This window comes from Xiphophorus maculatus, chromosome 7 (genome assembly GCF_002775205.1).
Source record: "Xiphophorus maculatus strain JP 163 A chromosome 7, X_maculatus-5.0-male, whole genome shotgun sequence".
NCBI classification, from domain to species: Eukaryota; Metazoa; Chordata; class Actinopteri; order Cyprinodontiformes; family Poeciliidae; genus Xiphophorus; species Xiphophorus maculatus.
Window position 1 is genome coordinate 23,713,342 of NC_036449.1, and position 12,202 is coordinate 23,725,543.

The 12,202-nt window shown below is 35.6% G+C and overlaps 1 protein-coding gene across 2 annotated transcripts in view; it reads right to left on the reverse strand.

Moving 5' to 3' along the window:
• The window catches only part of lrp1b (LDL receptor related protein 1B), a 320,393-nt gene that overhangs the window by 106,314 nt on the left and 201,877 nt on the right, over positions 1-12,202 (reverse strand). For both annotated transcript variants that reach the window (XM_023337136.1, XM_023337135.1), the window contains exons 27-32: positions 11,762-12,006; positions 10,073-10,204; positions 9,651-9,878; positions 9,159-9,333; positions 8,110-8,204; positions 5,307-5,456 (exon numbers count right to left, since the gene is read on the reverse strand). In XM_023337136.1, coding sequence (XP_023192904.1) covers positions 5,307-5,456; positions 8,110-8,204; positions 9,159-9,333; positions 9,651-9,878; positions 10,073-10,204; positions 11,762-12,006 — 1,025 coding nt within the window. The remainder of the gene's footprint in view (positions 1-5,306; positions 5,457-8,109; positions 8,205-9,158; positions 9,334-9,650; positions 9,879-10,072; positions 10,205-11,761; positions 12,007-12,202) is intronic.

Sequence of the window (12,202 nt, forward strand, 5' to 3'; positions counted from 1 at the left end):
ATCGGTGAGTCAAAGCTAGAACTATAGAAGGAGTCCTTTGATGATTACAATGAAGGGGACTCTTCCTGACCAACTGCAGAGGAGCATGATGCCTAATTGTTCAGTGAAAGTAAAATGATAAATGGTTTTCCTATTTTTTTTTATATAAATAAAAATCTGAGAAGTGTGAGACATATTCAGCCCCCTTGAATCAATTCTTTTCAGAATCACAGATGCATTGCACTTAAAACTGCAAATCTCTTTGGATATGTTTTTGCCACCTCTTGACAATTTTGCTCATTCATATTCTAGCCTACTCAGGCCAGGTGGGATGCATCTGTGAACATCAATTTTCAAGTCTTGTCACAGATTCTTTATCGACTGAGTCTGGGCTTTGACTGGAACATTCTAATACACGAATGTGCTTCGATCTAAATCTCATTGCAGCTCTGACTGTAAATTTAGGCTCAAAGTTCTGTTATCCCAATCTGAAGTCTTTTGTAGCTTCTTTTTGAAGAAAGGAAGCTGAATCCATGACCATATTACACTTGAACAAACATGAATAACCATGTATGCATTCTCTTCTATTTTCCAAGTATGTGTTACTTTGTGTTCTTTGATAACATGAAACCCCACATGTTGCCCCAATTTTGTGGTTGTACTGTGACTAATTGTGAAAAAATTACACAGTGTGAATACTTTTGTAAGGCATTATTGATATGTAAATATAATAAGAGTGTTCCTTTTTTGTCCAGTTCATCTGATTTCAGCTGGACTAACCAGCAGGCAGTTAGATAGCATTTCTGAATTCAGCTGAAAAGGTTGTATTTCTACATGTCCCTGATCTGTTGGACATCTTTGGCCTAAACGCAGGGGTCTCAAACTCCAGTCCTCGAGGGCCGCAGTCCTGCAACTTTTAGATGTGCCTCTGCTGCACCACACCTGAATAGAATAATTATGTCATTAGTGAGGCTGGGAGAACTGATCTATACAAGGAGGAGGCAATTAAGCCATTTCATTCCAGTGTTTTGTACCTGTGGCACATCTAAAAACTGTAGGACAGCGGCCCTCAAGGACTGGAGTTTGAGACCCCTGGCCTAAAGTCTTGTATCCATCTGGCATCCATGATAGCCAGCTCCTGTTCTGGCCAAAGTGGTAGGGACTATCACCACCCATTAGCCAGTACAGCAACCGGCAACTATAGATCCAAGGACTCAACAGTTATAATGACATTTCTGAGAAAGGACTCACATTGTTTTGGTAAGGCACTGCACTGCTTCAAATCAAAAGAAGTGACAGGACTTTGCCACTCAATCTCTTTTAAGTACAAAAATAATATTTCATCAAAAGTTTTCTCTCATTACATATTATGAAATAATAAATAAATCACTAAGTTATTTGATACTTTTTATGACAAAGACATTAATGGAAAGCAGAATATGTATAAATTATCTGTGCATCGGAAATTTGTGAAACCTTAACATCTATTCTGGCTGAGAGAATCCAGTTATCCAATCCCAAGACTACTTCCAAAGCTTTTAAATGTGGTTAAATAAAAATTAAATGTGAAATCTTCTGTATCTTCTTCATGCTGGTGAAAGTAAAACCCAGTAAAATGATTTTTTTCCCCCTCAAAAATAGTAAAACACAGTCCAGTGCTGATTCTAAGACTATTTAGTTTTCCCTAACATAGGTAAAATTAGTCATTAATTGTGATTGATGGAGACCCGCGGACATCATTTCAGTGTTTTGCTGTACCTGCTTCTGTGAGGAAGCCACGCCATTAGTCTCTGTCACCTCATATTCTCGCTCAGATTTGTGAAATGCAATAATGAAGTCTCGAAGGTCCTTCGCCCTCAAGTCTTAGCTGTAAAGAATACTTATGAAAATGAACCTACAGATCTGTTTTCGTTTTGTTTTGTTTTTTTATTGGAGGTTGCTACCAGCTAATCAAGAGGAAAAATTCAGTTCTGCCACGGCTGTTATTCTGTAACACTGTAATTAATGCAGTCTGCACATACTGACAGTTACCCTCCATACAGGAAGCAAGGGCCTGTCAAGATTAATAGCATACATCGGCAAAGCACAAAGCATCAGCCTGACAACAGTCTTTTATTATTTACAGATGGATCGACAGACAGACAGATATGTGGACAGGCACATTGCGTGTGTAAATGACTTCTACATTGCTGAAATCTTGAGAATCCCGACGAGATGAGATTTCATTTAGCTTGCCAAGACATGCTATATGACATGCTGAGAAGGTCATAAGTCTACAAACATAGAGTGCATCCAAAGAAACTGTTGCCATGTCGAAAATTACACTTGGTTAGATGCATCTGAGTGTAAAATTGAATTATCTCAGCCGTGTTGTAAGTGTTCATTTCAATGAGCCCTTGACTTTGAGGTCTTGTTTTTCTTGTGTAAGCGCAATCTGTCTAAACTTTGTAGGCTCTTAAAAGGTCTAAATGGTAATGCAATTCTCTGGACAACTCAGTTACCTTTGTGTACAGTTGCAATTTATGTTGGCTTAAGTAACACAAACTCATCTTCAAAGCAAAAGATCGAGAGGAAAGCGTGTTGTAGGATTCAAGAGAAATCATTTCATACTGTCTTCAAGAAGTAGGCTACAGAACGCAGCAACAAGAGATTTTGTTCCACAAACTGAAAAGTGGTATTTCCTCAAAAAAGTCTTAAAAAACCAGTAAAATTTTTTGCAACCACTATTTTAGCCTTTTGTTCAAAATTAAGACTGTATTTGGGAAACTATACAGAGAACCTACTCATTGTTTGCCATACTATTCTTAACTGCATATTTTAAACATTTTTGAAGAATTTAATCACAGTATGAAGATTAATGGCACATGTTATTCTTAATGAGGTCAAAGTTTTAGGCAACAGTTAGTAAGCTAAGAGTGGTTTTATGTTAAGCCGCTAATTGGAGACATGCAACCCCATCAGATAATATCACCTCGTTATACCATGTAAATCTATAAAGAATAACATAGCATTAAGGAATAGTATTCTCCAGAACCAACTCAAGAAAAATGTTAGTAAATTTACTGGATGAATGTAACTTTAAGCTTATGTATCAAAATTAAAATGATAAGTGCCATAAATAATATTACCAAAACTTTAAATACTTATGATAATGATTTCTTTTCCTCTATGAATAATTGTTTTTCTGTATTATAACAGACTTCAAACACAATATGTCTGACTCTTTAAATTGATCAATCTATAACCTCAACACTTTGACTTCTTAAAAATTGCAGAGTGGGATTTGATCTGAGAAACATGCTGATCAGCCGAATCTGATGCAGATCATAAATGCTGACATTATACTTGTATTTAAAGCCCTGAATGCATCTAAAGAGGCTGCATGACGATAAGAACACAGAGCTCGGCCCCGTGGGTATTTTCCCTCAGACAGGGAAATCACATAAAGCCCGTCACAAATGTCATGTGCATATTGCTGAGGTAAGCAAACACCCTTGGTTCCTTAATCCCAGTGGCACAATTTCAAAAACACACATGGCTCTGATTTTGTCGGATCGATAAGCATGATGTGAAAGGACAAACGGATCCATTATTATGGTTTATGGTTGCGCATTTATTACGGAACTATGATCTCAAAGGGACTGCGATCATCTCGAACTAATCTGCTGAAATCCTGTATTAATACATGAGAATTAAACACTTTCAAATTATGGTCAATTACCACTATGCCCGCTTTCAACAGTTTAGATGGAAACCCCTACATCAGAACATTTACTGCTATGACAAAAATATAAATACATAAAGATCCTGGAGTAAAGGAGATGTTATAAACCCTTTAATAAAATCTAAAGTACAGTTCAACAAAGAAGTATTCAAATCCATGTCAGATTGATATTTACATCATTTTTTTTTATTTTTTTAACATGCAAACTTGCTTTGTTTATGAATTGAAGTACTTTTCATGTTTTGGAGTGGCCCAGCCAGAGTCCTGACTTTGATCAGAATGTGTGGGCCTACATATTAAAGGAATGGCAAGGAGACTTTTTAAAAATAAAAAACACCTATGCAGGGCGCAAACTTTGTTAACTTTATCACCCGAACAGCAGAGCCGCCTCTCTGGGAGGATTTACAGTGAGGGAACAGGATTCGACGAGCATTCCCCAACCAAAAAGGTATGCGGCTTGAGACCGCTCTCTTCATGTCACTTCGGCAGGAGAGCCGAAGTGACATGAATGTAAAATAATTTTTTAAATTTTTTTTATTTTACATTCTGTTGTTCCATGTACCTGGTTAGAAACATGTAAAATGCTGGCAAATAATTCTAGAAATGTTTGAATTACACTATATTAAAGACTATTCTTTTCATAGATTGATGGAAAAGGTAAAAACATATTCTATCAACCTATTATTAGCAAAAAATAATAATAAAAAACTTTTTTTTGTCAAAGTTGATGGTCCTTTTACATTTCATTTATTATCTTTTGAAAGAGAGTTGTCTAATTTGCTGCAAAATAGAAAAAGAACATTTTTGGTTGAATGAAACTAAATTTAAGTCGACTATGGGTATGAATATTCATGAATAAAACTGCAAAAATGCAGTGATAATTCTAGTTACTATACACATTTCTCAATACTGTTGAGAAATGTTTCATATTGTGTACATGTCACATAAATTAGTCTTTAACCATATTTTTAATCATGTATGTTAATTAAATGTTTATTAGAATGAAAACGTCCAACGCTATTCTGGAAGATATGATACAGCATTGTTTCTGAGAAAAGAGTATCTGAGAAAAAGAGCTTGTTAATTTTAATTGTTATCTGTCTTCTGTCACATTTTTTTCATGAATGTTTGGACTGAATTTAGCTTTAATCCTTTATCTGTGAAAATGTGCATTTTAACATTACTGCTGCCCAGAGACATTTGATGTTGGACTAAATAGGCAATGTCAGGAAGAACTATTGTACAACAACATGAAAGATACATCATTTAGGACTGGTACATTTAAGCTGATTCTAATATATCCATCAATTGATGGATGGTGTGACACATTGGATTTAGCAATGATAGCAAGAATCAACATGTAATTAACACCCCCCACCTTTTCATTATAAAAGGAGGGAGAAAATCTATCATCAATCACTGCTGTGATACATTTTAATTATCTAGTGCTTGGGCGAGTTCACACAAAGTGAAGCGCAATTGTTGCTAGGACTCCCTAAGCGACTCTAGTCTACCCACTTATCCAGTTAGACATTTAATCTGTTCATACCTTTTGAATAATCCTCTGTGGCAATCTGATAGACTTGTGACGAGATTCACTCACCCATTACAGCCAGAGCTGTGCCTTTGGCTAGCACCCTCTTTAGAGTCTCCAGCACTTCCAGTCCACCTCCGTCCAGATTGCACCTGTTGATTGTGCCATTGGCCGAGCTTATCCAGTAGAGCTTGTTGGCAGTGAAGTCTATTGAGAGACCTGGGAGACGTATAGGTGGAGAGAGCAAACCAAGTTTCAATCAGTGCACTACAAATTGCCGAGATATAGGAATGGACATCACAAAGCAGATATTCATTGTGCCAAAAGGAAAATGATAACTGATAAACATTAATTTTTTAATGTATACGTTTTACATGCATATTCTGATGTATCAGGCTGAATCATAATAAATATAATTTAGAATAATATAATTTAAAATAAATTACATCAGGGTTTTTCGTGAACAATGTTGGGGTTAGCTATTCAAAGCTGTTTGCCTTTTTTTCACTAATGTTCTCCAATAAACCTCGGAGGCCTTCACAAAATGACTGTATTCATACAGAGATTAAATGACACACAGGGAAAGTCTAACTTTCAAAGGAAGTTGGTTTCACTAGCATTTATTTAACTGTGTCAAATTAAAGTGGGACTGAATACAAATACACTGCATTTCAAGTGGATTTTTATGAGTAAAACTGTTTGGAAATCTTGTACCATTTCATATCTATTCACACTTACGTGTTAAATCTTATCATGTAAAATCTAAATGCACTTTAGAGGCTTCACTTTTACCACTTTGTAGGTGACAATATGGTAATAACGTCCAATGTTCGTGTATGCTTTTGCAAAAATGCTAAATGTTATTTTTGGAAAATGTACAGAAGAAAAAAGTAGAACAGCTCTACAGTGGGAGCAGTCAAAGCTGAATTATCAACATATTTTTTTTAAATTTTACATTCTGTTGTTCCTATGTACCTGGTTAGAGTATGAGAAATAAAAATGTTTGTGTTTCCTCACACGTCTACGTGGGAGATCATTCAAAAAGAGCTCCAGCTGGCATGAAAAATGAACAAGAATGAGAACTGACTGCTTTTCAATCCCTTTCCTGGCCAGCTGATGTTTTTTTTTCCAAACAGTATCCCTGTTAATGTTTGGAGCTGAAAGCAATTTCAATTGTGTACCTCCGGACATCTCACTGTCTCGCACCATGTGTTGGATTTATGTCTGGCAGATTCACAGTCACAATGCATCATTAATTTACTCTTGTCCCCAGGTCTACCCCATAATCATAAATGAAACCAGTGAAATACAGAGCATGCTGGTATCTCCATGGCTGACAGGCCTGGGAGAATGAAGAATTGCAGCAGAGACAAAGCTGCTCTGTGTGACAAATGAAAAGTTTGACCTTGAGCTATATGTAACGGCAACAGATGAAGACCAGCTGATTGCTTTAACATTTGCCCATTTAACCATGGATTATGTGAAGTTTACAGTCAAACAATTTGCTTCTTCTAATAACAGCCGCAGAGAGCAAAGCTCTCAAAAACAAGCTGAAATGGATAAAAATGAAGTAGCAATGAAAAATCACTGGACCTTTATTAAACATAATATCTGTGGATTCACAACATGTTGCACAAGACACTGTTGTATCAGTTAGAAGTTCACTGCAACATCTAAATTAATGCTTAACAAAATTGTACAAATTATTTCCCATTATGTTGTGAAAGTAATATCTTACAATAGGTGCTTAGCATAAATTTGCATATAATTCAAAGATGCTGGGAGTGCATCACATTCAATTTCCACCCTTTCTGGCTCTGACCTGAATTACAGAATTAAAATAATAATCTGGATGATATTACACCTTCAACAGAGATCAACCTAATGGCTTAAAAAGCACTTTCCAAATCTTGTGGTAATATTCGAAAGAATATCTCACTAAATAAATACTCATTTATAAAACACTTAAATCCTCTGATCTATTCAGCTGACAACAAAATACATTAGGGCCGCCGTGAATCCTTTAGAAAAACTAATGATGTTGATTATAATAATCTACTGACATTGATGTTCTTCGAGGACACATAAATTTTTATCGTTTTATCTTTTTCATCTTCTTAAAATTCTTAGTAATTTATTTTCTTCTTAATTGCTGTTGCACAGAGAGTCCCTTCCCTGCAGTCTGCAGCAGTACATGTGCAGGCATGTGTGTCATTAAGTCACCCGCATTCAGCTCAAATCATTGGCTGTCTCTGTCTGCACTATATTTCAAAACAAGCATGGCAGATTTGATTATTTTGCGATGATCTGTGTTATAACAGCTTTTCAAAAATTTCAAGGACCACAGTGGTCTAAATAATGTCAGCACTTTGAAATATGTGACAATAAAGGGAGGTTTTGGATGCTCTGAAAAGTTTAAATAACAATACAAGTAACATGCATGGGCATTATCAATAAACAAACCCAGAGGCTAAATAAAAGTAAACAAAAATAAAACTTACAAAACACTTTTTTAAACTTCTGAAATGCTACATTTATCAGTTGTAGTGCAAAAAATGTTGATTTATTTCATTACATTCTAATCTCAATTGTACAGATAATATCTATATGACTCAATCAATTTATTAATTTATTGTGTGGTATTTTTTGTAGAGTTAATATGTTTGCAGAGAATTATCACAACATTATCGTCTTACATCCTATCAAAAATTACCATGTCACAATATAAAACACAAATGCATTAGTGATCCTTGGAAAACTGTACGATCACATCGATGTCCATTATCCCTAATTTGGTCATCTATATTCATGCTAAGTGAGCTACAAGTAAATAGACAGTTTTGGTTTATTAACTGTATAAGCTTCCACTGACCTACGGGATCCTTTTGATTCTGGTGGAGGACTTTGCTGTTACTCCCATCCATGTTAGCCATATTAATCGTGTTTCCATCTGTCCAGTAGATTTTCCTGCATGACAGAAGAAAGGTGAGTGGTAGTAATTCGGTTAGGTACTAAACAACATGAAGTTTACAAAAACACTCACATTATTTTAAAAATCCTATTTTCCTTTTCTATTATTATTTTGCATATATATCTGACTAACATTTAAAAAATGTATGTAATCCCCCTTATAATGTCTGGATACCTAGCTTTAAACAGCAAAAAGACAGAGCAGTACATTGAAAAATGTAGAAAAATCAAACCTTTAATTACTTTGTTTCAGGTTAAAAAAAATCTAATTTTTGTTTAACAAGATTACAATATGTAAATGAATTAATTTCTAAAATGTATACTTGACATTTGTGAATTAATTGGAGTGTCAAACTTTAACTGGAACAATACGGTGTTGTTAGACAACACCAAAGTCTGGAAAAACAAGAAAAAGAGCTGCTAAGCATGGTGCACAATCTGTTATGGTGTGGGTCTATTTCTCTTCCCATGAGATGAAAACAGAAACAAAAATGGAAAATTGATTCTGATTGGGTCTTTTAGCAGAATAAATATCCAGAATCATAGTCCAAATAAATAAAAATTGTCCTATAGAAATAAAATTAGCATTTTTTGTATTGCAAGTTAAGATCAACAATCTACATCCCAGAAGAAAACATGTGGAGAGTACTGAACAGATTTTTTATTATTTGTCTTCACCAAACATATAGGCTCAATTTTAACTAAGGCTAGATTTTTCCAAATTCTTCAGTCTGAGATTCTGCTGTGGCAGTAAAAGAATAATTTAGAAAAGGCCATTTTACACACCATCATCAGGAGTGTCAATAAGTGTGGAGGGATATGTAGAAGATGCTTTTTTTCCAAAAGGGCTTTGATTTTCTTATCTTCCTTTTGTACAAGTCAACTCTTTGTTACACTATACACTGATGGTGATGCACTCATGAGATGCACACACTACTCTAATCTACTTACCCTTTGGCAGGGTGCACTACGAGGCACCTTGGCTTGTCAATGCCGTGGATGATGGACGTCTTCAGGGACCCATCAAAGCGAGCCACATTGATTTGTGACTCGTCATTTTCTGAGCTGAGCCAGTACAAGTTCTTAGAAAGCCAGTCTAAAGCCAGACCCCGACAGTTTGCTATGTCTGACAAAAGAAAGCATGGGAAATACTCATGCTATGTTGTACATAGTCATATTATTTCTTGAGATTTTCATCTTGACTAGACTAGACAATGCACACACAGACATAAAGAATCTTAGATTGCATACAAATATTTGTTGCATCGTACGTTTTTGCAAGTTACCTCTGCAATTATATTGATTACTATAAATAAATAAATCTTACATCTGGTTAAAAAATTTAAAAAAACATGTATGGAATATTACTTTCTCATTTGGTTCTCCATTCAGAATTTCCACAGAGATATTTTAGAAGACTCCCTGGAAGACTGCCTGCCCCACCTGAAGAAATGATGGTCTCCAGCTGAGTGCCGTTGATGAACACCCGTTTGATGGTTTGACTTTTGATGTCAGCCCAGTAGATTCTCTCCTCCTGAGCATCAAAGTCCACCACTGTGACATCGTCAATGTCTGGCACCGTCAGCGCCGTCATAACGTTCATGTAGGGGTTGTCAATGTCAACACCACGGATTTCAGAGCGCCGCACATACAGAAGAAACCTTTTCAACGCTGGTGAGACAATAAAACAACCATTTGAGAGTCTTTTGAGGATTTCTGTTGTGAAATGCAGGTGAAGATGCACTAAAAACCAAATGCAAAATTTGTCAAAAGAAAGAATTAAAGTGTAAAAGGCAGCAACTTACATTTTTACTTGGACAACACATGCTGAAAGCGTGAAAAATGAGGAAGGTGTTCTTGCTCACCATAGCAGGATTGTTTGTTGGCTGAAAGCTTCATGAGGTGTGGACAGGTGCATGATGCGCTGCGGTTGTAATTGATGAGACACAGATGTGAACAGGGACCACGTCCATCATTCTCTTCGCAAGGGTTAGAGGCTGATGGGGCAGGAAGGAGAATAGAGAAAAGTCAGCATAAAGTGAAGAGAAGGAAGGGGATTTTCTGGGATAATTACAGTATTTGAAGTGGTCAAAATTTTGGTAACACTTGACATTAACTTTTTATTTACTTTTATAACATACATTTGTTATAAAAGTATTACTGATTAAACTTTAGCTTTAATAACATAAAGCTAAATCATTTTTAAAGTTTAATCAGTAATACTTTTATAACAAATTTATGTCAGATCATGATTTTTTGGTTAATGTCAAATTGTCATAACGAAGACATTTTTGTCTTGGTTAATGACAAGTTGTCATAACAAAGACATTTTGAATAATGTCAACTTTGTATTAAAAGTGTCATAATTTACCAAATGACACTTTATGAAAACAGTCATAAATATTCATGAAGACTTACTCATGTTCATGACAGGTGTTATGTCATGTTTATGACGGTATCATGACAGTCTTATTCACAACCCGTCAAATAAAGTGTTACCAAAATTTTCAACATGGACGAACATAACTTAGATTAGAAAAAAGGAAGGATGGTAACTGTTATGATTATAATATTTTTTTACGAGCAAAAAAAAGCACACAGCATTGTGGCTCTCAGACTTAGATGCTGTTGAATTTACAAACGTTATGGACCCTTCATTATTGAAAAAAATAAATAAATCTGAGGATAATGCATCACTTTGATCATCTCAAATGCGAACTGGAGATGATCAAAGACATGAACAATACTGCTAGCACCATAAGCTTGGTGGCTCTCTTGTGCATTTCAGTAAACATGTTCTGGTTTCAAGTCATTCTACTCTCCACTGCCAATTGAAAATACCCAATGGCACAAAATCCACAAGGCTTTAGTTGAATCATTGCTGACTGGCTTAACCCAGATATGTAGTGACCATCATAATTTGTTGAAGCTACAATGTCTTTCACTTTTAGAAGGTTTATTGGTAACTGTTTATCTTCTGATTATGCTTTTTAAATTTTTTAAATTGCAACTTTTTAAATTTTGAATCATGCATCAGCCTACTCCTTGTACCTGGTGTTATTAAACACAACACAAGGTAAGCCATCATATCAATAAGGAAATAAAATTTCCTTATTGACTGTAAGAGAGCAATATTTTGATCAGAACAGTCAATATACCTGTAAAGTAGTGTTTGAAATGAACCAATTATACTCTTTATACTGAATGTCTTGGCTAAAACAGATTGATTTTTATTTTAACCAGCCCTCTTTACTCAGATTCAGCTCATAAAAGAAAGCAAAAAATATTGTATTTGCATGAGTCAATTACAATAATTTGGAAATAAAGAAAAACAGATTCAAAGGTAGCATTAATCTTAAGTGGCTTATTCTCTGCATGAGTACTATTTTTAAGTCAGGCACCTGCTGGTTGACTGACAGGTCAAATGAAGGCAGAGGCAGAAGCTAAAACTAATTATATATGGCTTTATTTTGTAATTGCATCATGAGACTGACTTTAACTTTAAAAGACAGAGTGTCCTACATCAATATCTAGTGATTCCACACAGTTCTCACCTTGTGGTTGCCGGCTGGGATGGAAGATCTGCAAGTCGAAAGGTTGAGCACTTGTCTTCTGGATGACAGTGACGTTTTGGCCTGTCCACTTATTGGCTCTGGCTAATGTGTTTGTTCTCCAGTCTGTCCAATAGACATTTCCACCAAAGAGAGACACAGCAAAGGGATGGGACAGGTATTCATGGCCCCTGAGGATTTCTATGACCCCAGTGCCATCGTAGAGTGCAGAGAAAATGGCATCCGAGCTGTTAAAGAAGAACCAACACCATATAAAAGTTTAAACTTCTGCTTTAATGTCCTTAAAGTACAAGATGGAGGGAGATCAAAGTGAAACCTTCCAATCCACTGATGGAACTGTTAAAATGTTCAAGAGCCATAGAGTGGCATTTTTTTTAAGTCTATAAATATTGCATGTCTTGCATAATTTAATGCCCACTAGGA